The 27,764-nt window shown below is 56.0% G+C and overlaps 2 protein-coding genes and 1 long non-coding RNA gene across 4 annotated transcripts in view; all 3 read left to right on the top strand.

Annotated features, from left to right (window-relative positions):
- Positions 1 to 365: 365 nt before the first annotated feature.
- On the top strand, positions 366 to 9,689 carry CHPF2 (chondroitin polymerizing factor 2). Its single transcript, XM_081164199.1, has 5 exons — positions 366 to 383; positions 455 to 987; positions 3,429 to 3,993; positions 5,092 to 5,274; positions 8,282 to 9,689. The coding sequence occupies exons 1-5, from the start codon at positions 381 to 383 to the stop codon at positions 9,557 to 9,559; spliced, it is 2,562 nt and encodes an 853-aa protein (XP_081020325.1). The 5' UTR covers positions 366 to 380; the 3' UTR covers positions 9,560 to 9,689.
- A 1,828-nt stretch (positions 9,690 to 11,517) lies between these two features.
- Positions 11,518 to 15,518, top strand: LOC308569959. Its single transcript, XR_014000930.1, has 3 exons — positions 11,518 to 11,663; positions 12,997 to 13,105; positions 15,433 to 15,518. It is a non-coding gene; the product is annotated as an uncharacterized lncRNA (long non-coding RNA).
- Positions 15,519 to 20,465: 4,947 nt separating this feature from the next.
- The window catches only part of SMARCD3 (SWI/SNF related BAF chromatin remodeling complex subunit D3), a 33,659-nt gene continuing 26,360 nt past the window's right edge, over positions 20,466 to 27,764 (top strand). For both annotated transcript variants that reach the window (XM_081164214.1, XM_081164213.1), the window contains exon 1: positions 20,466 to 20,807. In XM_081164214.1, the coding sequence (XP_081020340.1) occupies positions 20,481 to 20,807 (327 nt within the window). In that variant the 5' untranslated portion in view covers positions 20,466 to 20,480. The remainder of the gene's footprint in view (positions 20,808 to 27,764) is intronic.

Raw genomic sequence — 27,764 nt, 5'->3', positions numbered from 1 at the left:
CGGCCTCTGCCCCTCCTTGGCGCCTGCCCCCTCCCGCTAAGGGACCCCGGTGGCCCCTTCCTGCCCCCCCAGGGGGTGATGGTGCCCCGGCGCCCACCCGTCCCGACCTCTTTCCTCCCTCCCAGTTCTGCGCTTAGCCCCGTCCTTAGACGGCGCGGTCGGGGTGGCCCCCTTTCCCTCCTCCTGGGGGCTCTTCGTGGGGGCGGGTGCTGCTGTCTTCCTTGCTGTCCAGGCGCCCATCCTCCCTGACCTCCCCCCCCCCAGCTCTGCCCGAAGCCCTCGCTTCAGACGGCGCGGACGGGCGCACCGTCTCCTCGCTCCCTTTCGGGGGGCGCTTTGTGGGGTGGGTGCCGCTGTCTTCCGTGCTGCCCAGGCGCGCCATGGTGACCCCCTTCCTCCCTCCCTCCCCGCTCCCAGGTTTGCGCTTAGCCCCGGCCTTAGGCGGCGCGGTCAGGGTGGCCCCCTTGCCCTCCTCCTGGGGGCACTTCGTGGGGTGGGTGCCGCTGTCTTCCATGGTGACCCCTTTCCTTCTTCCTCCCTCCCCGCTCCCAGGTCTGCGCTTGGCCCCGGCCCTGGACGGCGCGTCCAGCAAGGCGCCCCGCTGCCCCTCAGCTCGCCGCTCCATGGTCGCGGAGCCCCGGCTGCCCCGTCCGGGCGCCCGCCGCCGGCCATGCGCGTGGCCACGGTGCTGGCGGTGCTGCGCCCGGCGCTGCCGCTGCTGCTGGGGCTGTCGCTGGGCTGCAGCCTGAGCCTGCTGCGCGTCTCGTGGATCCAGGGCGACGCCGGAGACTCTTGCGCCGACGCCGCCGGCGGAGCTGCGCTTGGCCATGGGCGCCAGCCCGACGGAGAGGGGCTGCCGGGGGCCGGAGGAGGAGGAGGAGCGGGGCCGGGCAGGAAGGAGGGCGAGGAGTCGCAGCAGGAGGAGTTCAAGCCGCGCATCGTGCCTTACTACAGGGACCCCAGCAAGCCCTACAAGAAGGTGCTCAGGTAAGGCGCTTATGCTGGAGGGGGCAAGCCTTCTCCCCAGAGCTGGGTTCCAGGGGCTTTGGGGAGGAGGAGCACTGTCGTGCCACAGGTAAGCACCTCCGTGGGGCATACCAGGAGAGGCAGTCCCATAGGGACGAGGGTCCTAGACCCCATAGGGCTTTGAAGGTTAAAACCAGCACCTTGAACCTGATCCTGTACTCCACCGGGAGCCAGTGCAGCTGGTAGAGCACCGGGTGAATGTGATCCCGCAGCGAGGACCCCGTAAGGAACCTCGCCACGGCGTTCTGCACCCGCTGAAGTTTCTGGGTCTGCCTCAAAGGCAGCCCCACATAGAGTGAGTGACAATGATCCAGTCTGGAGATGACCGCCGTGTGGATCACAGTGGCCAGGTCAAAGCCCTCTGGCTTTGGGGGAAGCAAAGACTCTCAGAAGAGAACTAGGAATCTAGATAGACTGCCTCTGTACCTGGAGGTTCCAGAAGAAGAGTCTGCCTGCCTGGTCCCTTTAGTCCAGCATCCACAGGGTTCAATCAGATGCCTATTATGGGAAGCCTGCAAGCAGGATTTGAACACAAGACCACCTGCTCCCTCCCACTGGAGGCACAGCATAATCATCCTGGCTAAGAGCCCTTCATGGCCCTCTCCTCCTCCTCCTCCTCCTCCATGAATTCGCCCAGTCTTCTTTTAAAGCCACCCAGATTGGTTGCCATCCCTGCCTCTTGTGGCCAGGAGTTCCGCAGTTTAACTCCATGCTGTGTGAATAAATACTTCTTTTTCTCTGCCCTGTGCCTGACCAGCTTTCTGCTTCATGGGGTTTCCATGAGTTCTAGTGTCATGAGACTAAGGAGGGAAACTTTTCCTTTCCTACTTTCCCCATGCCATGCGTGATTTCATAACCTTCGGTCAGGGCTTTCCTTTGGTGCGCTTCCTGTGTGCTGGGGACAACCGCGCTTGGGTGCTGCTGCAGCTGCTCCCCACATTGCAGGAGGGAGTAGAGGCAGGGAGAGCATGGCTCAGCTACAGTAATAATAATAATAATAATAATTATTATTATTATTATTATTATTATTATTATTAATACCCCGCCCATCTGGCTGGGCTTCCCCAGTCACTCTGGGTGGCTTCCAACAAAATATTAAAATACCGTAATACATCAAACATCAAAAGCTTCCCTAAACATTGAGCTGGTGGTGCCCTTTCCCCGGGAGAACGGGCCCGAGTGTCCCATGCACCCTGATCCAGGGGCTGCTGCTGCGATGCAGGTCTGTGGGGCGGGAGGAGCGTTCACGCTCACAAAGAGCTTTCCCTCTTTTTGTCTGTACCCCAATGAACCTGCGGTGTGCAAGTGCCCAGGAGCAGCGTTGTAAGTCTTCCCCCGAGTTGCAGTAGCTCAGGCTCCCAGCTGCACCCAGAGAGGTCTTTGGCCCCGTTGGTGGTCAGCGGGGAAGGAGCACTGCCTCAGCCAGAGGCCAGAAACACAGGCCCATTCAACGCTCTCCAGGCCCATATTGATGGGGCTTTCCTTCTTTAAGTTCTCAAAGATCCTAACCGAGCTCGGGGTGGTCCTCTGAACTAGCCAGATGTTTAACTGAGACGCAATCAGTCCGTCCTTTGAAGAAGAAGGCTTTAGAGTCTCCTTGCCCCAAAATGGCAACTAGGCATTCTGTTTGGGCGACTGGAACCCTGGTTTAAGTGCCTAGCTTATATATCTTGAGTTTCCAGCACTGAATGGATCCCTGAGTCTCCCCGTCCCGCAATGACAAGCTCTGCTCCTCCCTGGTGTCCAAGAACGCGCAGGATACTGAGGAGAGTCAGACAGAGGTTAGAGCCGGAGGCTGCTTGGGAAACATCCAGGAGGGGAGCAGCCGGGGGGGGGGGGGGAGGGAGCAGGGCCCTAAGTCCTGGCAACTGCTCCATCGGGGCAACACCTACTGGGGATGGTTGCTGAGACCACTAGGCTGAGTCTACGGTGGTACCTTGGTTCTCAAACGTAATCAGAATAGCCGACAGCTGCATCAGACGTTCAGCTTCCAAAAAATGTTCGAAAACTGGAAGACTTACTTCTAGGTTTGCAGCATTCGTGAGCCGATTTGTTCATCAGCTAAGCTGTTTGAGAACCAAGGTACCACTGCATTTTGTTTCCTTGAATAAAGAGTTAACTCTTTACAGGGAAGTTTTTGATGTGTGATGCTTTACTGTGCTTTTATAATTTGCTGGAAGCTGCCCCGTCAGATGGGCAGTGAGTAAATGATTTGTTGTTGTTGTTGTTGTTGTTTCTACCTTCCCTGGCACTGGAGATTTGCTTCCTTTCTTGCTGACCTGCCCCTGACTCCAGCCCTGACCATATCTGTATGTTGCATTGCATCGTATCACAGTTTCAAGTGCCTTTTTACTTCTGTCGCTTTCCCCTTGAGACAAAAAGCTCTCCTTCTCCTTTCACAGGACGCGCTACATCCAGACGGAGCTGGGCTTCCGCGAGCGGCTCTTTGTGGCCGTGCTGACCTCCAAGGCCACCCTGGGCACACTGGCCGTGGCCGTCAACAAGACGGCCGCCCACCACTTCCCCCACCTCCTCTACTTCACGGGGCTGCGGGGGGCCAAGGTGCCCCACGGCCTGGCGCTGGTGTCGCACGGGGACGAGCGTCCCGTGTGGCTCATGTACGAGACGGTGCGCTACGTCCACCAGCACTTTGGGGGCGACTTCGACTGGTTCTTCGTCATGCAGGACGACACCTACGTCCAGCCGGAGCGGCTCAAGGCGCTGGTGGCCCACCTGAGCATCCACCAGGACGTCTACCTGGGCCGGGCGGAGGAGTTCATTGGCGGGGACGAGCAGGCGCGCTATTGCCACGGCGGCTTCGGCTACCTGCTCTCCCGCAGCCTCCTCCTCAAGCTGCACCCCCACCTGGACAGCTGCCGCAACGAGATCCTCAGCCTGCGGCCGGACGAGTGGCTGGGCCGCTGCCTCGCAGACTTCCTGGGCACCAGCTGCACCTCCCAGCACCAGGTGGGCAGGCGGGAGTTCCACGGGGCTAGAGACAAGAGCCCCACAGGGCCAAGGGGCTGGGAGAAGGAGGGAGGGAGGCAGGCAGGCAGGCAGGCAGGAGTCCCACAGGGCTAGAGACAAGAGTCCCACAAGGCCAAAGGGCTGGGAGATGGGGGCATGGAGGGAGGCAGGCAGTCGGGAATCCCACAGGGCCAAGAGGCTAGGAGATGAGGCCAGGCAGGCAGGAGTCCTACAGGTCCAGAGGCAAGAGTCCCATGGGGCCAAGAGGCTAGGAGATGGAGCAAGGCAGGCAGGCAGGCAGGAGTCCCACAGGTCCAGAGGCAAGAGGGGTCAAGAGGCTAGGAGTTGAGGCCAGGCAGGCAGGAGTCCCACAGGGCCGAGGCTGGGAGATGGAGCCAGGCATGAGTCCCACAGGGTGAAGAAGCTAGGAGATGAGGCCAGGCAGGCAGGAGTCCCACAGGTCCAGAGCTGTTCCAGGGAAGCCAGTGCCCTCTTTACGCTTTGGAGCCCCTCCCAGCAGGACACCTGAGCGAATGCTGTGGGGCTCAATCAGCCTCCGACTTGCTACTTCTGTCTCTCTGGGGTTTTTTAATAGCAGGGGAGGCAGTGAGGGGGGACTTGGGAGACAGGGGTTGGTTAAGGCCGGCCTGGCCTGCTTCCTGGTCTGCTTCGAAGAGGCCTGCACTTGCCCAACAGCCCCATGGCAGTGTCTTGCTTGGTCTTAAGGGACAACGCCAGTCCCAAGGCAAATCTCCACATTCTGAGAAGTTTAAGTCAGGAAGAGAGAGAAAAGCCGGGAAGGATTTGTGCAGAAGAGCAAAGGGAGCCGGCTGGTCATTGCCTTTGTCTGGCTCTCTGTGGCCGCAGGGAACATGTTGGGAGATTGGAGCCTGGAGGTGAGTTCGAATTCCTGCTCAGTGAGAACACAGGCTAGTGGACTTTGGGCCACAAGCTTAACTTGGTTCGCAGGGTGATTAAACATCTGCATCACACCTGCTTTTGGGGATGGAAAAAGAGGGAGCAGATAGTAAGTCTTTGATGCAAATACTTCTGCAGAGAAGGACCAGGAGACCATCATTTCCTTCCTCCCTCTCTTAGGGTCAGAATTACCTGTCCTATGAACTGGCCAAGAATGCGGACCCAGAGAAGGAGGAGGGAGAAGACTTTTGGGGAGCGATTGCCGTGCACCCAGTCACGGAGCCCACCCTCATGTACCGCCTGCATAAGAGGTTCAGCCGGATCAAGCTGGAGCAGACCTACCAAGAGATAGAGGAGCTGCAGGTAAAGAGGGGAGAGACCCCCCAACACCCCCCAAGACTCTCTCACTGCTTGGGGTGGAGAGGATGGAGGCCGCTGGGTACTGGTCTCAGGCAGGGAACAGCTGTGGGTCACCTTCCGGCAAGGCAGGGAGGAGACCCCGGCATCCTGGGATTTCTAAGGCAAGGTCACTTCCACAGAAGCAAACAGGGTGACACCAGAGACTCCAAGCGTCCCTGATTCTCAGGGTGTCCCTGGAGGGGGATGCAAAGTCATCCTTTTGCTCACGGTTCTCTGTACACAGCATCTGGTAGAACGGAAAGTCTGCTTTTTGGTTTGGTTCAGACTACGAAGGAGCTGCTGGAAGGATAAGACCCTGCAAGCTCCACCTTCTTCAGCTGAGGGTCTCCCCGTAGGGGCAGCTGGAGGCTTCTGGGGGCTGACAGTGGGGTGCATGAACGTGATTTGGGGTGCCTGCAGCAGCTGCTGGGCCCAGGCTGGGATCATGGGGTTGGTGGCTGAGAGCCTGGAGTTCTGGCAACTCAGCTTCATTCTTAGATGATAATATTAATAATACAGTGGTGCCCCGCAAGACGAATGCCTCACAAGACGAAAAACTCGCTAGACGAAAGGGTTTTCCGTTTTTGCGTTGCTTCGCTAGATGAATTTCCCTATGGGCTTGCTTTGCAAGACGAAAACGTCTTGCGCTTTTTTTTTTTAAGCCGCTTGAAGAGGCGCAGTTGCGACGGACCGTGCTTTGCAAGACGAAAAACATCGCAAGACGAGAAGACTCGCGGAACGAATTCTTTTCGTCTTGCGAGGCACCACTGTATTCACTAACAATATTCACTCTGGGCGGCTTCCAACAAAGAATTCAAAATACATTAAAATGTCACACATTAAAAACTTCCCTGAACAGGGCTGCCTTCAGATGTCTTCTAAAAGTCAGGTAGTTGTTTATCTCCTTGATATCTGATGGGAGGGCGTTCCACAGGGCAGGCACCACTACCGAGAAGGCCCTTTGCCAGGTTCCCTGTAACTTGGCTTTTCGCAATGAGGGAACCACCAGAAGCCCCTCGGCGCTGGATCTCAGTGTCTGTGGGGCTGAAGGATGGGGGTGGAGACGCTCCTTCGGGTATACTGGACCAAGGCCATTTAGGGCTTTCAAGGTCAGCACCAACAGTTTGAATTGTGCTCGGAAACGTACTGGGTGCTAGTGTAGGTCTTCAAGACCGGTGTTATGTGGTCTCAGCGGCTGCTTCCAGTCACCAGTCTAGCTGCCGCATTCTGGATTAGTTGTAGGTTCCAGGTTACCTTCAAAGGTAGCTCACGCTACTAACCCGGCCAGATGGGCAGGGTACAAATAATAAATTACTATTACTACTATTACAGAACTGCGGATTTGGAGAGGACCACAATGGTCATCCAGTCCAGCCCCCTTCAGGGCCAGGAGCCACAGCTCCAGAGCCCCTGGCAGGTGGCCCCCCACCCTCTGCTTAGGAATCTCCAGTGAAGGAGAGTCGTCACACGTTGGGCCTGGTGGGCTGGAGACCACTGGGTGGGTCTAGCTGCAAAGAGCCAACCAGCAGTTGTGGCACTACTCAGAGTAGGTGTTAACTCTTCATCAGCAAGAACACAATGAGTTTCAGGCCTGACGAGCCCAGCTGTTCATCCCCAGCGCCCTCATGAATTTCATTTCAATTCACTTTTAATTTGTATGCTGCCTTTGGATATTGCTATGCACAAGGCAGTTTGCAAGCTGAAGAAACAACAAAATAGACAGCAAAGATCATACACGCAATGACAATCTGATCCAAAGCATAAAAGTCACAATAATTTATATCAGTTACCAAGACTGAAAGTCCCTGCCTTCCCACAACCATCTCTAAGTCTCCTTCTCTTCAGGGCTTTATCCAAGCAACTAGAGACTGTGCCTGCATGCAGCCTACTGCTGCCCTGCCCTTTTCAGCCCTCTTCTGGTTCTGGGAGACAAGGTGGGAAGGGAGTGTGTTGCAGCAGGAGGAGACGCCCTGTGCTTCTTCCCCAGCCAGACTCCTCTCTGCCTCTTGGCCTCCCTCCTCTCCCACCTCAGCTTCTGCCTCTGATTCTGTACTGCCCTCTCCCACAGACTCCCCCTGCTCACTAAGCCCTGTCCCCTCTTCAGCTTCCCACACCTTCTTCTCCCTCTGACCCCAACTGGTTCAGTTCATGACACACCAGGCCTTGTAGATTCCGTCAGCATCCTTTGTTTCAGGCTGAGCTATACTTTTTGGAAACCCCCTTTTCCAGCCCCTGCCACGGGGTGGTCCAACTGTGCTGTAGCCTTATTGGAGTTCACCGATTGGGTCTACGTTGCTCCCGGACAGGAGGAAGGAAGTCAAATGACACCGAGGGTTGGTTCAGAGAAAGAGTTTTTTATTTCTGCTCTCCGGAACAGCAGAAAGGCACTTGCGATGTCAGTCCACAGCAAGTCCAAAGAAATGAGAGATTTCATGCAGTATATATCTCCTCCAGGCACCCTCTCCCCCCTTCCCCAGGAATCCAGCCACGTCAATTTGTACACGCAGGTTGACATCACAGTTTTTCCTGCTCCAGTACCCTTAACCATAAAAGGGTTTTCCTTCCTGTACTTCTGACCATAAAAGGGTATTCCTGTTCCTACTCTTATCTTGGAGCAAGAGGTCACCAACTCCAAGAACACACTCTGGCGCTGTTCCCGGACTAGGTCTGTGCGTCAGGACATAAGATAAGACCTAGACATGTCATCCGTACTCCACTGGAACAGCCAAGGTCATCCTTGCCATCACAAACTGATAAAGGAGAGGGCTCTGAACACAGCCGGGTTTTTGTTTATACATTGACTCAGAGCTCAAGTTAATGGATTTTAGCTAAGGAAAAATAGGGATTTTGGTGCCCATTTCAAACTGCCTGCACAGTCAGTTTTGGGTTTGGGAAACCCATTCCTTCAGTGCGGCAAGGGAGAAGGTCGGGGGACGTCTTAACGGGGGTTCTCCTCCTCTCTCCCTGGCAGGCTCAGATCCGCAACCTGACAGCGCTGATGCCGTCGGGGGAGGCAGAGCTGTCGTGGCCCGTGGGGGTCAGCGCCCCCTTTTCCCCCAAGTCCCGCTTTGAGGTGATTGGCTGGGACTACTTCACGGAGCAGCACCTCTTCTCCTGCCCCGACGGGGCCCCCAAGTGCGAGCTGCAGGGGGCCAGCAAGGCAGACGTGGGGGACATCCTGCAGGCGGCGCTGGAGCAGCTGAACCGGCGCTACCAGCCGCAGCTGCGCTTCCGCAAGCGCCGGCTGCTCAACGGCTACCGCCGCTTCGACCCCACGCGGGGGATGGAGTACCAGCTGGAGCTGCTGCTGGAAGCCGTGACGCAGAAGGGCCACAGCCACCTCCTCTCCAAGCGCGTCCAGCTCCTGCGCCCGCTCAGCCAGGTGGAGATCATCCCCATGCCCTACGTCACGGAGGCCACCCGCCTGCAGCTGGTGCTGCCCCTCACCGTGCCGGAGCTGGACTTCCTGGGGGGCTTCCTGGACGCCTTTGCCACCAACGCCCTGGACGCCAGGGACAACTCCCGCCTGACCCTGCTCTTCGTCTACGACCCCTACGACGCCCAGCGCGTGGGGCAGGTGGACGTCTTTGCCGGGGCCAAGGCCATGGTGGCAGAGCTGGAGAGGCGCTACTCGGACGTCAAGATTCCCTGGATCAGCGTCAAGACAGAGGTCCCCTCCCAGGTCAAGCTGATGGACATCGTCTCCAAGAAGCACCCTGTGGACACTCTCTTCTTCCTGGCCAGCGTCTGGTCGGAGGTCACGGCCGAGGTCCTCAACCGCTGCCGCATGAACGCCATCAGCAGCTGGCAGGTCTTCTTCCCCGTCCACTTCCAGGAGTTCAACCCGGCGCTGGCCTTCCGCGGGGGCGAGCAGGCGGCCGGTGGGGGCGCTTCGGCCGCCTCCGACTTCCCTCGCGATGGGCGCTTTGACCGGCAGGCCTTCTCAGAGGCCTGCTTCTACAACGCGGACTACATGGCGGCCCGCGCAAGGCTGGCGTCCGACGTGCTGGACCGCGAGGAGGCTCTGGAGGGCCTGGAGGCCTTTGACGTCTTCCTGCGCTACTCGGAGCTGCACGTCTTCCGGGCGGCGGAGCCGGGGCTGGCGCAGAAGTATGTCTTGCGGGGCTGCAACCCCCGTCTGAGCGAGGAGCTCTACCACCGCTGCGTCCTCAGCAACCTGCAAGGACTCGGCTCCCGATCCCACCTGGCCATGGCGCTCTTTGAGCAGGAGCAGGCCAACAGCACCTGACCGGGGGGGGGGAGCACAAGGAGGGAGGCTGCTGTGCTTGGTGGCTGGCGGGGGGACGGAAAAGAAGACCCACTGAACCAATTTTTACAAAAAACGAGAAAACCAATTAAACGTTTCCTTGCTGCTGCAATTGCCCTGCCTGTGTCACTTGGGTCTCTCCTCCTGTTTGGGGGTTGGGGGTGGAGAGGGACGGAGCAACAGCAACAGCTCAGTCCTTCATGCGGGGGGGGGGGGACTTAGAATAATGATTGGCATTGCGCGTGGGGGACAGGTGAAGTCAAAGGGCTGAGTTATCAGCACTGAAGTGGGCTCCCCCTGGGGTGCAAGCCTGGGGGGTTCATGGGGGGGGGTTGCCCAGACTACAAGACCCGCCTCTTGGCCTGGCTGACGGGGTCCCAAGGAAAGCAGAGCAAGACGTTTGGCACCAGCTGGGCTGCAGGAGTTGCTGGAAGGAGGCGGACAAGACACTATCCAACCACCTTAAGGACTCCACCCTGGATTTGTTAGCCTTCGGATTTGTTAGCCGTCCCTTCTCCTGAAGATATCCCGCAAGGCAGCAGAGGTTTAAGATCAGAGTTTTCCTTTTCCTAGATGGGCTGCTACCTTAAAATCAGCCCCTTAAAATCATAGGTTCAGAATTGTAGAGTTGGAAGGGACTATGAGTGATCTAGTCCAACGAGTGGCAATGCAAGTCTCTCTTTGCCCCATGTGAACCTATGATCTGGAGCAGGGCTAGGCAACCTAAGGCCCGGGGGCCGGATGCGGCCCAATCGCCTTCTCAATACGGCCCGCGGACGGTCCGGGAATCAGCGTGTTTTTCCATGAGTAGAATGTGTCCTTTTATTTAAATTGCATCTCTGGGTGATTTGTGGGGCAAAGGAATTCGTTCATTTCCCCCCTTCAAAATATAGTCCGGCCCCCCACAAGGTCTGAGGGAGGTGGACCGCACCAGCTGAAAAAGGTTGCTGACCCCTGATCTGGAGGGTGTTGATCTCTCCCGACTGCGCTGCCCCAGCACTTGGCAGCCATTATTCTGAAAGAAGATCTGCCCCCCCCCCCACTGCCCACGGTTTCTCTGCTCCCTAGTTGGCTACTCCCAGCGTTGGTGGCCATGCGCAATCCTCCATCGCCCCTTCTCCCGCTGTCCTCCTCGCGAGCAGAAGCTCCCCAAGGACTGTTGAGCACATGGCCCGCAGGTCTAAGCTGCCTTGGGTGGGTGGGTGGGTGGGGTTCAAATCCGCCCTCCTCAGCAACTGAGCGGGGAATGTCTCTGGCTATTATTATTTTTTTAGGAGGGGGCGTCCCATCTCCGCGGGGCGCCTCGGGTTGGGAGTCTGACGCTGCCTCCATCCCCACGTGCCACAGGAGCGCCCCATTTCCGAGCGGTGGGGCTGCCCTGCCGTGAGAGCGACGCATATAAGGGCTGTGGGGGGGCGCCTCTCCCCCTCTCTCCGCAGCACCGCGCAGGCGCCTGGCGAAAGAGCAACGCGTGTGCCCGAGCCGGCGCCGGCCGCGCCGGAGACCCCGCCAGGTACGCGGGTCCGGCGAGGTGGGAGAGGGGCGCAGCGATGGCGGCGGCCCTTCGCGCTTAGTTTTCCCGGGGGGCTGTTTGGGAGCGCAGCCTTCCTCTCCGCGCGGGCCAGTCGTCTGTCTCTCACCCTGCGCGCCCCTTGCCCAGGAGGGGCCGAGACAAAGCCCCCCACCCCCATTCCCCAGGCGGAGAAGGGCTGTGCTGGGGCCGACGGAGTCCCGGGACCCTTCTGGGGCGCAGCCTTCCCGCCGAGATCCCCGCGCTCCTGCGCGCCTCCGACGCTGCGCGCATCTTGCGCGCCTCCGCCGAGCTCCCCCTTTCGAGCCGGCGACGGGCATCGGCCTCTCCCTGCCCGGGCAGATCAGGGGGCGCCTGGCCGAAGAGAGGCTGCTCCACTGCCCCTGCGCCCTGTTTACTTTTTCCCTTCCAGAAATGGATCCCGCGGCTCCGCTGCGCGCCGGCCCAGCGCGGCCCCACCGCCGCGGCGTCAGAAAATGGGGGCGCCGGGCGGCTCAAGTCTAAGCGACCCCACCGCCGCTGCCGGACCTTTGAGATCTACCTGGCCCGGAGCAGGTAGGCTCGGCGGCTTGCAGGGCGAAGGGACCCCGGGGGCGGCCGGGGGGTGGTCTGTGGTTCGAAAGCGCAGCCGGGCTCTCCAGAGGGGAGGTCGGAGGGGTCTCTTCCTGCTCCCTGGCTGCGCGTGTTTTCTTGCCTGCGCGACTTGCGGCTTCGGCAGGTCCGGAGAGCGCAGCGGGAAAGAGCAGCTGCTTGGGATGCAGAATGTCAGTTCCTGCCTGAAACCCAGAGGAGGCGATGCTGAGCTGGACCGAGGGGGTCTGACTCTGTATCTGGCAATTTCCTACGTTCTGATGTGTGTGGGGAGCACAAAATGCCAGCGGCTGAGCCATGCCCTCCTCCGCGCTTGGGGAGGCCCTGGAATGATTCCACTACCAACCCCCACAAAGTCTCAAATATCCTGGGACCTCTATGAAGCATAAAGTTGGAAGGCACCCCAAAGGTCATCCAGTCCAACCCCCTACAATGCAGGAATTGCAAGCATTAACTAGGGACTGGGAGTGGCCTCCGAGACCATATCACCGGTCCTGAAAGACCTACATTGGCTCCCAGGACGTTTCTGGGCACAATTCAAAGTGTTGGTGCTGAACTTGAAAGCCCTAAACTGCCTCAAATGCCCAGTATACCTGAAGGAGCATCTCCGTCCCCATCGTTCAGCCCGGACACTGAGGTGAAGCTCTGAAGGCCTCCTGGCAGTTCCCTCCCTGTGAGAAGTGAGGTTACAGGGAACCAGGCAGAGGGCCTTCTCAGTGGTGGCTTCCGCCCTGTGGAATGCCTTCCCATCAGATGTCAAGGAAATAAACAACTATCCGACTTTTAGAAGACATCTGAAGGCAGCCCTGTTTAGGGAAGTTTTTAATGCTTGATCTTTTTTCTGTTTTTAATATTCTGTTGGGAGCTGCCCAGAGTGGCTGGGGAAACCCAGCCAGATGGGTGGGGTGTAAATAAATTACTGCTACTACTACAACTACTACTACTACTACTACTACTACTATTATCACCTAGAGCCAATCCGTCCCTCCTGTGCTGGCAAACTCCCCTTTCCCCCAGGAGGGCTCAGTTGGACACCCCTACGACTTGCCCCCCACGATGCCCCCTGGTGGGTGCCTCCTTCCTGCAGGTGGGTGCTGATTCTGCCAGGTGGGTGGGGGGTGCTGGGTGACTCCCTCGGCCTCACAGTCAGCCAAGCAGTTGGATGACAACTCCTGCGTTGCAGGGGGTTGGACTTGATGACCCTTGGGTGCCCCCAACTCTACCATTCTAGACTCCGTTTTCCCAGGGATCTGTGACCCACCCCTGGGTGTGGGAATGATTTGGCCTTTGCCTCCAGCAGCTCCTCCTCCTCCTCCTTGGGGCTTTTCTTCTCTGCTGCGTTGCCATCACAGCTGCACGAAGTTTCCGAAGGAGGCAGCTCATCTCTTGGAAGCCTCTGCCTGATGGTGAGTCTTGCCCCCCCCCCCCCCGCGCGCTCCTGGGAAATCACAGCAGACTGGTCCAGGTGGCAATGATGGGGCTGCCCACCCCACCCCCAAGTCTGGATCTGACCCTGGAATCAGCTGGGTGCCTAGTTGCCTTGGGTGAGGCCAGGGGCTTTTCTCAAGTCCGATGCCCTGCTCTCCTCCTGGGTTGGTGGAAGCAGAATGGGGACGAGTCTGTCTCTGGCAAATCTGCAACGAACCTCTCTGGCCTGGTTGCAGGCAGGATCCTGACCACCTCTGCTTTGGGCTCCTAGCTCCAGTTGAAACCCCCGGCCACTGAGCAGAAAGGAAAATAAATCCACTTGTAGGATCTGGCTGGTTCTTTGTGCAGGGGAGGGGCAAGGAAGAGAGGCTTCGCTGCTCTGTGTGGCCCCTTCCCTTGCCTGAAATGGGGGGGGGGATGAAGGCAGGGTGGGGGGGGGGATGCAGGAGGGAAAATGCAGTCCGGCCTTCTTAAGCCACTTCACTCCTTTCTGGCAGCAGTGTTTGGGTCCTTTTGCCCCTGGGCCTGGTCTGTCTGTCTTTTCCTGCTACTCCAGGGAAAAGTCCTCAGCGGTCTGACCTCTATGTGTGTTTGCAGGGGCGGCAGGGGGGGGGCGGGTTCCTGCCTGGCTTGACTAAGCTTCAGCTACTGAAGTGGGGAGGGGGAAGAGACCACAGAGCAGGCCTATCCTAGGTGCCGATTCCCTGGGTGGCCAAGGTGCCTATCCTAGGTGCTGATTCCCTAAACGGCCTCGGTTCAGTATACCTGAAAGAGCGTCTCCACCCCCATTGTTCTGCCCAGACACTGAGGTCCAGCTCTGAGGGCCTTCTGGCGGTTCCCTCATTGTGAGAAGCCAAGTTACAGGGAACCAGGCAGAGGGCCTTCTCGGTGGTGGCACCCGCCCTGTGGAACACTCTCCCACCAGATGTCAAAGAGAACAACTACCAGATTTTTAGAAGACATCTGAAGGCAGCCCTGTTTAGGGAAGCTTTTAATGTTTAATAGGTTATTGTATTTTAATATTCCATTGGAAGCAGCCCAGAGTGGCTGGAGAAACCCAGCCAGATGGGCGGGGTATAAATAAATTATTATTATTATTATTAAATTCCCTGTGAAGGGGCCAGACACCCACAAATTTTGGTGCCAGGGCACCCACGTTCCCCGGGCACCCATGGTTGCGGGGCCCAGTTGGCACTGCTGGGACCGATCCTGCATCTCTGCCATAGCAGAAGTTGTGTGTGTGTATCACGACTTTGCAAGTCCAGTCGGGAGAGAGGACAGGCCGCCTTCCTGCCCAGTCCCCTGCTGGCTGCAGAGTCGGTGAGTGTTCTCTCCTGGGTCCTCCTTGCTGCTGCATTTATAAAGGCTGTGAGCAAGCAGCCCAGACTCTGACTCAACAGGGATAGCCTTGGATTGGGCTTGACGGAGGAGAGCTGATAAGGTGGGAGGCTGGCAAAGCTCTCTCTGATTGGCCGGAAGGAGCTAGGTGGGTGGGTGGCAGGAGGCAGGGCTGGCCCCCAACCTGGACAACTTGGAAAGAGCATTAGATAAATTCATGGAGGGGGGGAAGAGCCAGGATGGGTGTGCTCTGTACTGGGCACAGGGGTAACCCGTGAAACATGGTCCAGGACTGGTCCAGAATCCGAAGGTTCTGCTAGGAGTCAGTCCGACAGGGTCAAGGCAGGACACGAGGCAGGAAACCAGGCAAGGTCAGGCACAGGATCACAGGCAGGATCTGGCACACAGCAATGTTGCTCCCACAACCTGGGGCGGGGTCCAACAGCCTTTTATCTCTGTCGGGGTAATGGCCGGTCCTGATCCCCCGGCGACTCACCTCCCTGTCTCGCCCGAAGGCAAGCACTCCTCCTGCGAGTACTCAGGTCTCTCCTTCTCCCAGACCTGAGTCTCTGCAGCTCAGTGGGTTACTAGACCCAGGGGCCGCCTCAGCCTCCCCTGACCCAACTGGTAGTGGAGCAGCTGTAAGCGATGGCCCAGCTGGAGGCAACGAGGTCATCCTCGCATCTGGAGCCAGGGCAGGCTCAGGCCCCTGACTCGGCCCAGGTGGAGTTTGTTGCAGGGGAACCTGTGCAGACTGGGACTCTTCAGGATCAGGCCTTGGTTCAGGTGATGCCTGAGGCAGAGGATCCGGTGCAGACTGAGACTCCTCTGGTTCCGAGTCCCAGGCCATCACATGCTCTGCCCTCCACAGCTGGAGGCAGGAAATGCTTCCGGATCCCACTTGCCAGAAACATCAGGAGGGGAGAGTCCCTCTTGCATGCATGTTCCCCTCCCTGGTTTCCCACAGGCATCCGGTCAGCCACTGTGAGAAGAGGACTGAGGAAGGATTGAACTCTGATTAATAAGAATACACACAGAGAGGCTTGAACCAGCAAGCCTCTGGTATAATAGTCTCTCTCCCTCTAGCCCCTGGCCCAGGTCGTTTTATTCACAAAAGAGCTTTTTACAGAGTGTTCGTAAGAACCAATCAGATTTCTTCTGAGCATTTCAACAAACCCCACCTGGGAACAAAGTTAAACTACCAAAGCTAATTAAGCTCACATATTTCTGGGGTAAACAAAACAGAACTACAAAGGAGTGCATTTGGCAACCCCTGAGGTCATAAACAAAAAAAATATATGATAAGAAGGATGGCCAGGAAGACAGCGATCATTATCACCTTCAGGTGAGATCTGTTTCCTGGCCCTAAGATTAACATATCAGAAAAGCTACATCAAAGAAACTTGCCCACTGTCTTTGATGACCCAGGACGCCTGCCTGTCTTAAGTGTGTATGTGACTTGTGAAGAAAAGGGAATGGAACAGGGATGCAGAGGTGTGGATTGATCAAGAATCATATCAAAATAGTTTAAACCCAGTGAATGCAATGCTTTCATTGCTGACACAGATGGATTACTCTATATTTGTTATAATTCCTCATAGCAATCCCACCTGATCACTACACAGGACTCTGGACTGGATGGACCATTGGCCTGATCCAGCGGCCCTTTGTGGTCCTGGCTGGGCTCTTGGGTTCTGCCATGCTCTGAGGAGGGAGGCAGGTGTGTTGCAGGGGGGGGTCTGCTTCCTCCAGGCTTCCTCCACCTGATAATGAGGAGGAGGAGCAACTTCTCTCAGGAACCTGCTGTGAGCAAACCCGTCTCTCGCTGCCTACTGTGGAGCTGGTGGGGTTTCTGGATACACCACACATCCTTCCCAATCCCAGACTGGCTTCCCAACTTCAGCAGCATCCTTATTTATTAAATTTGTACAACACCCTTCATCCAAATATCATAGGACAGTTTGAAACATAAAAATTAAAAAAAATGGGCGCATAAAATGCTTAACGAACCTCTCTCCCGTGATCTCATTGCGAAGGCCATGAGGAGCAGGAGCTGCCATCCAGCCCCAAAGGCCTGGCCTGGGCACAGCCGGGCTTGCCTCCCCGTGGCTTCCCCTTCCATGAGGGAGCCTGTCGTGGGGTCACCTGGTTGCACCCCCTCAGAAGTGTGTGCCCAGGGCCAAGGTGCCCCTGCCCCCCCATGCTACGCTTCTGCCATGGAGGGGCTGCTTCTTCGTAGCCCCTTTTCTCCTTGCCCTCTCCCTTGCCCCCCACACCTTCCTGGGCATCTAGGTCTGTTGGCACTGGCTGGCCTCCTTGCTGGCTGCAGGTGGGGAGCCCAGAAGGAGAAGCCCCCTCTCCAGATTCACGTACTGTGAAGGAGCCCTCCATCAAGAGGCGGGTTGAGGGGAGCACGATCAGTTCGCTTACACCGGGTGCTGAGCTCAGAGAGCACCGCAGGGGACGCTGCGACAATGATGAACAACAGATTGCAAGAGGTGAGGGGGGGGGTGTGCCAAATTCTGGTGTCGCACAGAGTGCTGCAGAAATTTTAAAGCCCAGCGTCCGCCACTGCCTCCGTCCCAGGAGTTCTTCTTTGCTGTGTCTCCCAGTCTGCAGGGGAAAAGGATCGGGGCCCAAAGACCCAGGGGAAGTATGAGTGAGTGCAGATACTGGGTGGTCATTTGTCATGGATACTTTAGTTGTTATTCCCACCTTGCAGGGGGGTTGGACCAGATGATCCTCAGGAGTCCCTTCCAACTCTACCATCTCTGCAGGGAAGCGGAGCGTTCAGCAAGCCCAACACAAAAATATTGTCGGTTGCCTTTATCGCTTCTGAGGTGCCAACGTTAAGGCAGGAGCTGCAACTGAGCATTTATTTGCTCTTGGGACACTGGGATATGTTGCTTCCGGGTGGAGAGCATCTCACTATCTTGTGCATTTTTGCACATGTGTGTGTGTGTGTGTGTGTGTGTGTGTGTGTGTGTTCCAGCTTCCTCAGCGCACTCCTAAAGACCTGGCTTGGCTGACAGACAAAGTGGAAGACCCTTTGGTGGCTATGAAGTCCTGGAAATCCAGGACCAATCTGGTCAGGTCCTTGACAAAACATGTCAAGCCAGGTGTGCAAGGAAATGTAGCTGTGTCTTCCCATCCTTAGGACAGGTGGGGGTGGGGAACCTCCTAGCCATGACAACAGGTGTGGGGCAGCTAAGGGCAGGGCTTCAAAGAAACAACCAGGGGCTTAGACTGGGCTCCCAGCAGTTCCGCTGCTGGAGCAAGGACTGCTCTCTCTTATTTATTTCATAAAACCCATACACTGTTCGATGGTCAAAACCGCCCCTCAAAGCAGTTTGAAAAAAGATAAGAAAACCAAGGGAAAATGCATTAGTTTAAAACGGACGAAATGCTTAAATCCACATAAACTTTCAAAGCATCCAGGCAGGCTTGTTGAAACAAGCGTATTTATAGCAGGTGCTGGAAAGAGTACGGGGAAGGTACCTGCTTGATGTCAAGAGGCAGGGAGTTCCAAAGGGCAGGCGCTGCCACAATAAATGATGTTCTGGCAAATGCGGAAAATGGGCATTATGTGGCACCTGGAGCCGTGCCTGTTCTGCCAATCAAAGCAGTTGAGTGGGTGCACGGGGGGGGGGGGGGTAAGGCAACGTCTTAGGTAAGGTGGTCCCAAGTTATGAAGGGCTTTCTATACTAATAGGAATACCTTGATCTCAGCCTGGTAGTTGATGCAGATCTTTGAGCACAGGGCTCAGTCCTGTCAACACCAAATGCAGCTCCAGACTCTGCCACTCAAATTGCAGTGTGGACTAAAGTTGCCTAATCCTCCAGGATTAGGGGCCTTGATGGTTAAGCATGGTTAGTTTCATTCTAGATCTATCCTTGCACCAGGCGGCCAGCAGCACCAGAACTGAGCACATGAGAAGTATACGACCAAGTCCTGCTCTGTCTTGGTGAGACTGCAGGCTTGTCTTTCTATTCTGCCACTGCTGAACCCCCCCCCCCCTCAGCCCCCATGGGGCTCTTTGGGAGAAAGGGATTGGGTGAGGGGATTCCCACACAGCCTCCCTGTTTTTTGCACTCTCGGGTTTTCTCTAGCTTCCCCCCCCCCCAATAAATTTTATTTTATATTTTCAAGTTTTTTTTCCAAGTTTTTTTTTAAATTTTGGAAAAAAATATTAAAAAGAATAATGTCGAATATCTTTTTTATCAAAGATACAGTCGTTAAGAGTCGTCAACAGGCTCATCTCAGCTATCTGCCAATCTCCCATTCCCACCACCCTTCTGAGTAACACCCCTCCCCACCTTCTCACTATATAGAAGGATCTGGCAACTTCTGTTTCAGTGTATCTGAAGAAGTGTGCATGCACACGAAAGCTCATACCAAGAACTAACTTAGTTGGTCTTTAAGGTGCTACAGGAAGGAATTTTTTAATTTTTTTTATCAAAGATATCAAAGATAAGAAAAACTAAATAAAAACGCAAACCCAAAAGGGGATGGGAGAAAGAAAGTAAAGGGGGAAAGAGAAAAAAGGAGAAGAATCAGAAGTTTTGTCCTTTTCCCTCAAGTTTTCTCTTTTGAGAGGACTCCTCCCTCTGCAAACTTCAGGTCTCCCCAAGGGCGTCGACAGCTCCCCTTTGTTTCTTCCTTGTCCTCTCTTGTGACTACAACCCGAGCCTTAGGAACCGGGTTAATTATTAGGAGGGAGCGATGAGGGCGGATGTTCTGAGCGACTGAAAGGCGTCTTGCAAAAGGGTCCTGGAAGCGAAATAGGCGAATGATCTGCGCTCAGCAGCGCCCCGTCATGTGCCAAAGGCAGGCAGGCAGGCAGGCGGTGCAAGCCTCGCGGGTTCGCCGGGGAGGATGGACGAAGCGGCTGCCCGAGTCTCTCTCCGAGGCTGGGCCCTCGCGCGCTGCCTTCAGGCGCGCAGCAAGAGCCACGTGGGAGCACGCCAGGACCTGGCTGTAGTTTTCCATTCCTTTTCTCCTGAAGCCAGCGAGATCCGTTTGCTCTCCCTCCCTCTCCAGAACAAGGCGCCCTTTGCTCAAGCGCCCCCAGCCGCAAGCAGGCCTCCCGCGGTGACAGGTGATGCTGGAAGATTCAGGGCGGGTGAAAGACCGTCCTCCTCTGTGCAAACTGCGGAACTCTCTCCCACAGGAGGCAATGGTGGTCACCAACCTCGGGGGCTTGAAAAGAGGGTTGGACGAATTCATGAAGCAGGAGAGGGCTGTCCTTAGGAAGGCTGTGGACGCCCCTTCACTGGAGGCTTTCCAGCAGAGGTTGGACGGCCATCTGTCGGCGTTGCTTTAGCTGAGATCCCTGCCTTGCAGGGGGTTGGGCTAGATGACCCCTGGGGTCCCTTCCAGCTCTACGATTCTATCCAGCCGTGTTTCTGAAGAAGACCATTTGCTGGGAAGTTGCTCTGGCGCTGGAATCCTGCTTGCTGGTTCCCCATAATGGGCATCTGCTTGGCCAGTGGGAGAACAGGAAGCTGGGCAACAGGAACCCTTGGGCAAGATCCAGCAAACTCTTTATTATATCATGGAGGAGGGGGCTAGAGATACCCCAAAGGTCATCCAGCCCAACCCGCTGCAGTGCAGGGATCTCAGCTCGAGCATCCCTGACAGGTGTCACTCGAGGCCACCGCGTCCCGGGGAGACCTTTCCCGCCTCGCTCTGTCCAGCTCCCACAGTCCGGGGCATCTGCGCTTCTGAATGCCGCTTGCCGGAGCGGAGAGTTTCTCTTGGGCCGGATCCTGCTTGCTGGTTCGCCTGGGTGGCCCTCGCGAGAAGTGGGTGCTGGCCCCTTGGCCTGATCCGGCAGCCAGGCTCCCGGGACGTTCTGCCGCGGAGGGAGATGGCCTCGGCCGCCCCGTCCGGTGCCAAATCCTCCCCCGGCTTTCGCCCCAGCCCCCCGGAGCCCGCGAGGTTCTTGGCAGGCCTGGCGAGGTTGCTGCGCCTCTGCATCTCCCCAGCAACGCGAAAGGCATTATACTGTTCCCATGGAAACTCGGGCAGAAGCATTTGGGAAGGAAGAGGGGAAGGAAGGAAGCTGCCGTGTGGGTCTTGGCAGCCCCGTCGCGGCGGCGGCGGCGGAGGAGCTTCTTTGTCTCCTCCTGGCCCGCACGGACGGCGGGGCAGAGGAGCAGCAGCCCCGGCTCCTGGGGAGGCGCCCGGCCGGCAACTCCCGCCGCCTCTCCGCAGCCCCCCAGTCCCGGGCGCCGCTGGCTGCAGGCGGCGGAGCGCACGGGCATTACCGCGCCTGGCCTGCGAGGCAGGGAGGCACCCACGAGCCCCAGAGCGGACCGGACGAGGACCGGGGCAGCCGGGTAAGTGCGAGTGTGTGGGGACGGGGGGGGGGACCACCTTCTCCGCAGACTCTCCGCGCCCACGTGCACAAGGCGGCCGGGGGCGCGGCCGAAGCCCTGGGAGGGGCTGCCTCGGGGGAGGGGAAATGGGTCAGCCATGCGGGGAGTGGGGGGGGGGCACGGAAGGGCAGCCATTTGCTGGCCCCAAGGGGGGCTTCCGCGGCTGGGCTGCTACTAAGATGTTGCCGCTTCTCTCTCGGAGGAGGAGGCGGCGTCTTGGACTCCCCCGCGGCTCATTTGCTTGTGCCGAAGGTAAACTTGCCTGGAGTGAGTGACCCCCCCCCCACAGTGCCTTCACCTGCTGCCTCCCCCCCCCCGACACCTCCATCTGCTCGGACGCTGGTGTGTGAGACTGGCAATCAGGAGGAGGGGCCGGGTATTATGGGTGCCGGAGCTCTTGGCGTCCGGACAGGGCGAGGTTGGCGCTGTGCCCCCCCCGCGCCCCCCCCAGCACATTCACAGAGCCTCCTGGGCAGGCTGAGCATCCCCGCCCTCAGCTTGGAGAAGACCTGCCTGCTGCAATTGTCAGCCCCAGGCAGGACCCCTGCCTGCCCCAACTTATCTCGTTGCGACAGCGGGGGTGGGGGAAAGGGGCGCCCCTCTCTCCTCCCCATGCGCCGTGGTTCCAATCCTGGTCCACTAATGGCTGTTAAAGAAGCACAATCCCACTGAGCACATCCGTGCCTCTATCGAGTCGTCCGCATTGTCTCCAAGCCCCGGGCACTTTAATGGGAGACCTACCTGTTGAAACCGGAGGTGGGCAGGAGCAGCTCAGTGTTCCGCGGGCTTTGGAAGTCCAGCGGGGATGGGCAAAGGCAGGGAGATGAAGCCCTCTAGCCCTTACTTCCGTGGCCAGAATCTTTTGGATCACCCAGCGCACTCAGAGTCCAGAACCTCACCTGGCACCTGGGGTTTCCTTTCCAGTGGCCTCCTTCTCCCATGCTGGCAGCCTGCCATCTGATGCCACCAGAGCTAGTGGAGATGGTCACTGCCACCTTAGGGGGCAGGGGCAGGAAAGGGGGCTGGGGGAGGGACTTCGGTGGCAGTGGCAAGGACAGAGAGGTCTGCTCCAGGCCCTCTGGTAGATGACAGCAGGTTCTCCCAGCAGCCCCTTCAGCGCCTCCTGTGTGGGCCCCGGGACCCCTTGCTGGCAGAGGCTGCCCTTTCAGATACATCTGGGAGTCAGGGGCTGCTTTGCCTCCCCGGGGGCTCCTCCTCCCCCAACTCTGATTTCCTGTGTGTGCATCTCACAACAATATCTGAGCGTGGAGAAGAGCGGGGCTCCGATATGTGCCAAAATGTTGTGCTCCTGAGAGCCACTCCCTAGGGCTTCTCTGCAGCTTATGAGGTTCCTGCCTTTGGAGATGGACCAGAGTCTGACCCAGGAGGTCAGGCAGAGGTGCAGTGAGGCCTTTCCGGCTGTCGCCTTTGTTTGGGTGGAGCTGCTGCTGTTCCCCCGCCCCACCCTGGGGAGACTGGACGTTGAACTCACATTAAACCCCTTTCCCCCTCCTTGAGAGGTTAGCTCTTGTCTTGGGGCTCCCAGGCAGCCCAGGGTGATGCAACTCTGCTTGGCCTCTTAGGAATTCAGTAGGACATTTCTTCAGTGCAGAATGAATCCTTCGCAGGAGGCCCAGGGCACAGCCAGGAACCTGAAGCTCTGATCCAGAGAACACATACAGGTCCATGCTTGGCTGGGGGGGGGGCTCCTCATCCTGTGTTCCCCCACCCCACCCTACACCTCCCGGTGGCCAGAGGCATTAATTATGCTGCCTGTTTTATTTATTGGTTTTATAAAACTGTTTTTATGCCGCCTTTCTCTCCAGGGAGCACTAAGAATATTTGTAACCAGTAAAATAACCAGTACATAATAATTAAAACAAACCACACCAGTAAAATATTTATATTATTACAGTGACTAGGATGCTGAAAACTAGCATCATTGGCCTGGGAATGCCTAAGCAAATGTGTTTTTAATGCATGCTGGAAGCAGCTAACAGTTAAAAGGGTAAAGGGACCCCTGACCATTAGGTCCAGTCGTGGCCGACTCTGGGGTTGTGGTGCTCATCTCGCTTTATTGGCCGAGGGAGCCGGCGTACTCTGGGTCATGTGGCCAGCATGACTAAGCCGCTTCTGGCAAACCAGAGCAGCACACGGAAACGCCGTTTACCTTCCCACCGGAGCGGTACCTATTTATCTACTTGCACTTTGACATGCTTTCGAACTGCTAGGTGAGCAGGAGCAGGGACCGAGCAACGGGAGCTCACCCTGTCGCAGGGATTCGAACCACTGACCTTCTGATTGGCAAGTCCTAGGCTCTGTGGTTTAACCCACAACGCCACCCACGTCCCTAACAGTTAACATCTAACCGTTGGTGCCTGCCTATTCTCCAGGGGGGGGGCTCCTTCCCACAAATCCTAAGGTGGCGCAGTTAACAGGGCCGCTACTGAAGGTCTCGGCTGGCCACTCCCAACGGCTCCATACAGACGTTGAACTGCACTGAAAGTATGAAAGTATGTCTTTCATCTGCTCAGGCCCCATCCCTGAGTTTGTGCCCATGAGCCACGTTGGGCAAACGGGCAAGAGAGCATCTGGTCAGTCAGACCACAGCATGGGGCTTGGCTACACCCTTGGCATGGAACTGAAATTGACCCCATGGAAACTGGACAAGACGGGGGCAGCGGACGCCTCACTGGGGCTTGGATTAACAATAATGCTCAGGCAGCAGCTGCTGCAGAGGCCTGGCCTGCAAAATGCCTTGCCAAATGGTCACAACCGACTTGTGGTTTCTCACTCCCCTGACCCACGGAGGCCCCCCATTGTGTCACTGGCACTCTCTCCTGTACAGATTCAAAACACTCCAGAAATGCTGGAGACTGGTAAACAGTAGCTATCTAAGCCCCTTCTCAGGGTTAAGTAACCCTCAGGAGCATTGCTTCAGATCTGGAATAGCTTGGTTGGTAGAGCATGAGACTCATAACCTCGGGGTTGTGGGTTCAAGTCCCGTGTTGGGCAAAATATTCCTGCATTGCAGGGGGTTGGACTAGATGAGTCTTGTGGCCCCTTCAACTCTACAGTTCTTTGATTATATTATTAGGGAATCGGAAGGAAGCCCAGCCCAGAAGGAAGCGGGGGGAGGGGGGCTGTGGCTTGACCTGATCGTTGCCCATTGGAGCGATAAGCTTCATAGAAGAATAGAATGGCAGAGTTGGAAGGGTCCCAGCAACCAGCCAGATCAAGTTCCCGCAATGCAGACGTCCGATTCCTAATCAATGCTTGATGACAGTAATGGAGGGCTTAGAAGAGTGAGGGGTCCCTAGAAGGCACCATTGTAGCAGACTGTCCATTTCACTAAAAAAAGGGGGAGGGCGGAGAGGAGACCACAGATGCATAAATGGTGGAGTTTAGCCCAGGAAGGATGAGAAATAAATGCAGGAAAACTGGTGGATTTGTCCTTTGGCATCTCCCCAAGGCTGGACAAATGGATGTTTCCCAAGAGAGGCAGTTGCCTTCTGAAGCCAGTTTCCCCCATGAGTGGCCGGGGGGCCCTCCCCCTCATCCTTCAGCCATCTCCACTCAAAAGGAGGGTGGGGGCCAGGCAGGAAACAAAAACAAAAGTTGACCCCTCTCTTCTTTATCATGATGGCATCTTTCCTCAAGGCGGCCAGAGACTCTCTGGATGTGAGTTCACAGAACTGTAGGGTTGGAAGAGACCCCACGTCATTAATCCAACCCCATGCAATGCAGAATTTGCAACTAAAGCATCCATGACAGATGGCTATTTAACCTGTTTTAAAAACTCAAATGAAGAGAGTCCACAACCTCCCGAGTCTGTTCTACTGTCAAATGGCTCTTACCATCAGAAAGTTCTTCCTGATGTTGAGTTGGAAACTCCTCCCTTCTTGTCTGAATCCATTGGTTCAGGTCCTGCTCTCTAGAGCAGAAGAAAACAAGCTAGCTCCGTCTTCCATGGGGCAGCCCTTGAGATACTTGAAGATGGCTATCATAGCTACAATCAATCTCCTCTAATCCAGGCTAGACATCCCCAGTTCCCTCAACCATTCCTCATAAGGCTTGGTTTCTAGACCCTTGATCTCTTCTGCACATGTTCCAGCTTCTCAATAGTCTTCTTAAATTGTGGCACCCAGAGCTTTACACAGTATTTCAGGTGTGGTTCAAGGCAGAATAGAACAGTAATATGACTTTCCTTGATCTGGATACTATATTTCTGTTGGTGTAGTCTAGAATAGCATTACCTTTCTCTCTCCCTCCCTCCCTCCCTCCCTCCCTCCCTCTCTCTCTCTCTCTTTCTTTCTTTCTTTCTTGGCTGCTGCTGCATCACTCTGTTGACTGACATTAAGCTTCTGGTGCACTAAGACCCCCAGTTCCTTTTCACATGTACTATTGCCAAGGCAGGTGTTCCCTATCTTTTATTTGTGCAGCTGGTTCTTTCTGCCTAAGTGTCTTTTAACTTAGAACCTTGCATTTGTCCCTAGTGAAATTCATTTTGTTAGTTCTCCAGTCTGCTAAAATCTTGTTGGACCCTGATTCTGTGTTCTGTGGCATTAGCTACCCCTCCCAGCTTGATATCATCTGCAGATTGGAAGGGCACCCCCTCAATTCATTTGTAAAGGCGTTGAACATCAATGGGCACAGGACAGAACCTGTGGCACCCCACTTGTCATTTTTCCCCAGGTTGATGAGGAACCATTAATGTGTACTCTTCAGGTTCAGTCAGTCAGTCAACTAGCTACAAATCCACCTAACAGTTACCTCGTTCAACCCACATTTTACCAGTTCCCTCACAAGAATATCATGGAGGACTTTGTCAAAAGCCTTACTGAAATCAAGATACACTATGTCCACAGCATTCCCCTGATCCACCATTGGGGAGTGCATGTCTGACTACACTCAGCTTCCTCTTGCTGGTTTTATCATGAAACCCAGGAAAGCACGATCACTTCCTCCCAAGTTTCCCAGTATGTCCACTTTGCTGATCAGTTCCTCCCTGTTGATGAGGACCAGGTCCAAGATTTGAACCTTACATTCTTGGCAGAGTTTGTGTCCCAACAGGAGTTGAAGTCTCCCATGACTACTATATCTCTCCTTTTTAAACGTTTGGTAATCTGCTCTAGGAAGGCATCATCCAAGTCTGGCTTGGTGGTCTATAGCAGACACCCACAGTAAATTCATGGCTGTTTCTCTCTCCGACAATTTCCCCTCCTTCCTTCCTGCTTGGTCTATTCCTTTTGAATAGGTTATACCCCTCAATCATAGTTGCTGGCTCCCTGGGGCTCTGGGTACCCAAGCACCCACAAAACTCTCCATGAAGGAGCCGGGCACCCACAAATTTTGGCACCAGGTCCATGCACGCTGCATGGCACCGATGGCCCCGGGCACCCATGGCCGTGGGGCCAAGCTGGCACTCCTGCCCTCAATTCTTGCATTCTTGTCATGAGTCTCATCCCACCATGTTTCAGTAATGCCTATTAAGTCATATTTGCCATCCTGTATTAAGAGCTCCAGTTCCTCTTGCTTGTTCCCATACTGTGTGCATTACTATAGAGTCAACTGAAACCGCGAGTCATTCCCTCCAGCTGCTTCCTTCTTGTAGTTTCCTGCCCTTTAGCAGGTTTCTGGAGCACCACTTCAGTTTCCTGTGCGTTATCCCCAGTGCCAGGTGTTCTTCTGTCATCTGTACTGCCGTCTCCCTGCCTCTCAAGTTCTAGCTGAAACCTCTCCTGAACAGCTTTGCGAGACTCTTAGCAAACACATTCTTGCCAGCCGCTGTGAGGTGCAGCCCATCTCTTGCCAGAAGGCCTTCCTTGTGGAAACGGAGACCATGGTCCAAGAAGCCAAACTCTTCCTGATGACACCATCTGGGGATCCACCATGAATTGCAAGGGGCGGGAAGAAGAGAGGCCAGCAGGAGCCCTTTCTTTTCCCCAAAACAAATTAATCAAGCTTCTTCTAAGCCTGGTCCTCCTGGGGGATGAGGAGAACATCAAAAGAACCTGGCTCTAGCTAGATCTAGAGTGGCTGGGGAAACCCAGCAGGATGGGCGGGGTATGAATAATAAATCATCATCATCATCATCATCAGGCCAGCTTCTTGTTCTCACCGTGGCCAACGAGATGCCCCTAAGGGAAGGAGCCCTCCAAGAGAACCAGAGTAGAACAGCCCATTCTCCCCAAGGGAAGGCATGGGAGGGGGGGGTGGAGTAGGGAATCTGGGGTTTGCAGCCTATAGTTAACAAGCAGGCTAAATGAACGAGAAGGGGATTTCCCTGCCCCTGCGCTGTGGGTTGTTGGATCAGGCCAGAGGCTGCAGGGAGAGGTGGGCTAGAAAACGAGGGCATGTTATTTAGTCTATTCTTTTTCGCAATCACATATTTATTATGTCTACCAACAGCTTTGACAAAACAGCACTTGGAATACTTGCAGCCCCAGTCACAGAAGGCTCTTGCAAGAAAACGTTTAGGTTCATGCAGACCTGCGTGGCTATTTCCTAACTCTGTGTGTGCACTTATGAGAAGCCATGGGGGCTCTTCCTTCCCTCCCTCCCTCCCTCTCTTCCCCAGGGCCATGTCTGTCTCCCCAGTTGCAAAGAGTGACTGGCTTGCTGCTGCAGTGCTTCCTCCTTCTGAAGGAGCATCCAGGAGGGAGAGAGTTCAAGGTGGGCTGCTCATCGTCCAGCCTTGTCCCCCTCAGTGGCCTCAGAAATGTTCTAGGAGCAGCTTGGCTTCTGCAACCCTCGCAACACACCCATTCCCAAGCGGCCTTTGGGATCCATTGGGAATGTGGGCTGGGATCCATCAGAATCGGACCCCAGAGGTCTTAAAATAAAGCTATTCAAAAGCCCTATCACTCTGAAGAGCCCGATAAATGCAACCCAGCAGCATCCCATTGAGCTGGATGG

This window comes from Podarcis bocagei (genome assembly GCF_964188305.1).
Source record: "Podarcis bocagei genome assembly, chromosome: 12".
Taxonomy (NCBI): Eukaryota; Metazoa; Chordata; class Lepidosauria; order Squamata; family Lacertidae; genus Podarcis; species Podarcis bocagei.
The sequence above is the reverse complement of the archived record's forward strand: the minus strand, read 5'-3'. Positions and strand labels throughout refer to the sequence as shown.

Excerpts from the sequence above, each read along its gene's own strand:
- CHPF2 (XM_081164199.1), top strand. Across the intron at positions 988-3,428 it reads CCCTACAAGAAGGTGCTCAG|GACGCGCTACATCCAGACGG; the intron begins GTAAGGCGCTTA and ends CTCCTTTCACAG. Across the intron at positions 5,275-8,281 it reads AAGAGATAGAGGAGCTGCAG|GCTCAGATCCGCAACCTGAC; the intron begins GTAAAGAGGGGA and ends TCTCCCTGGCAG.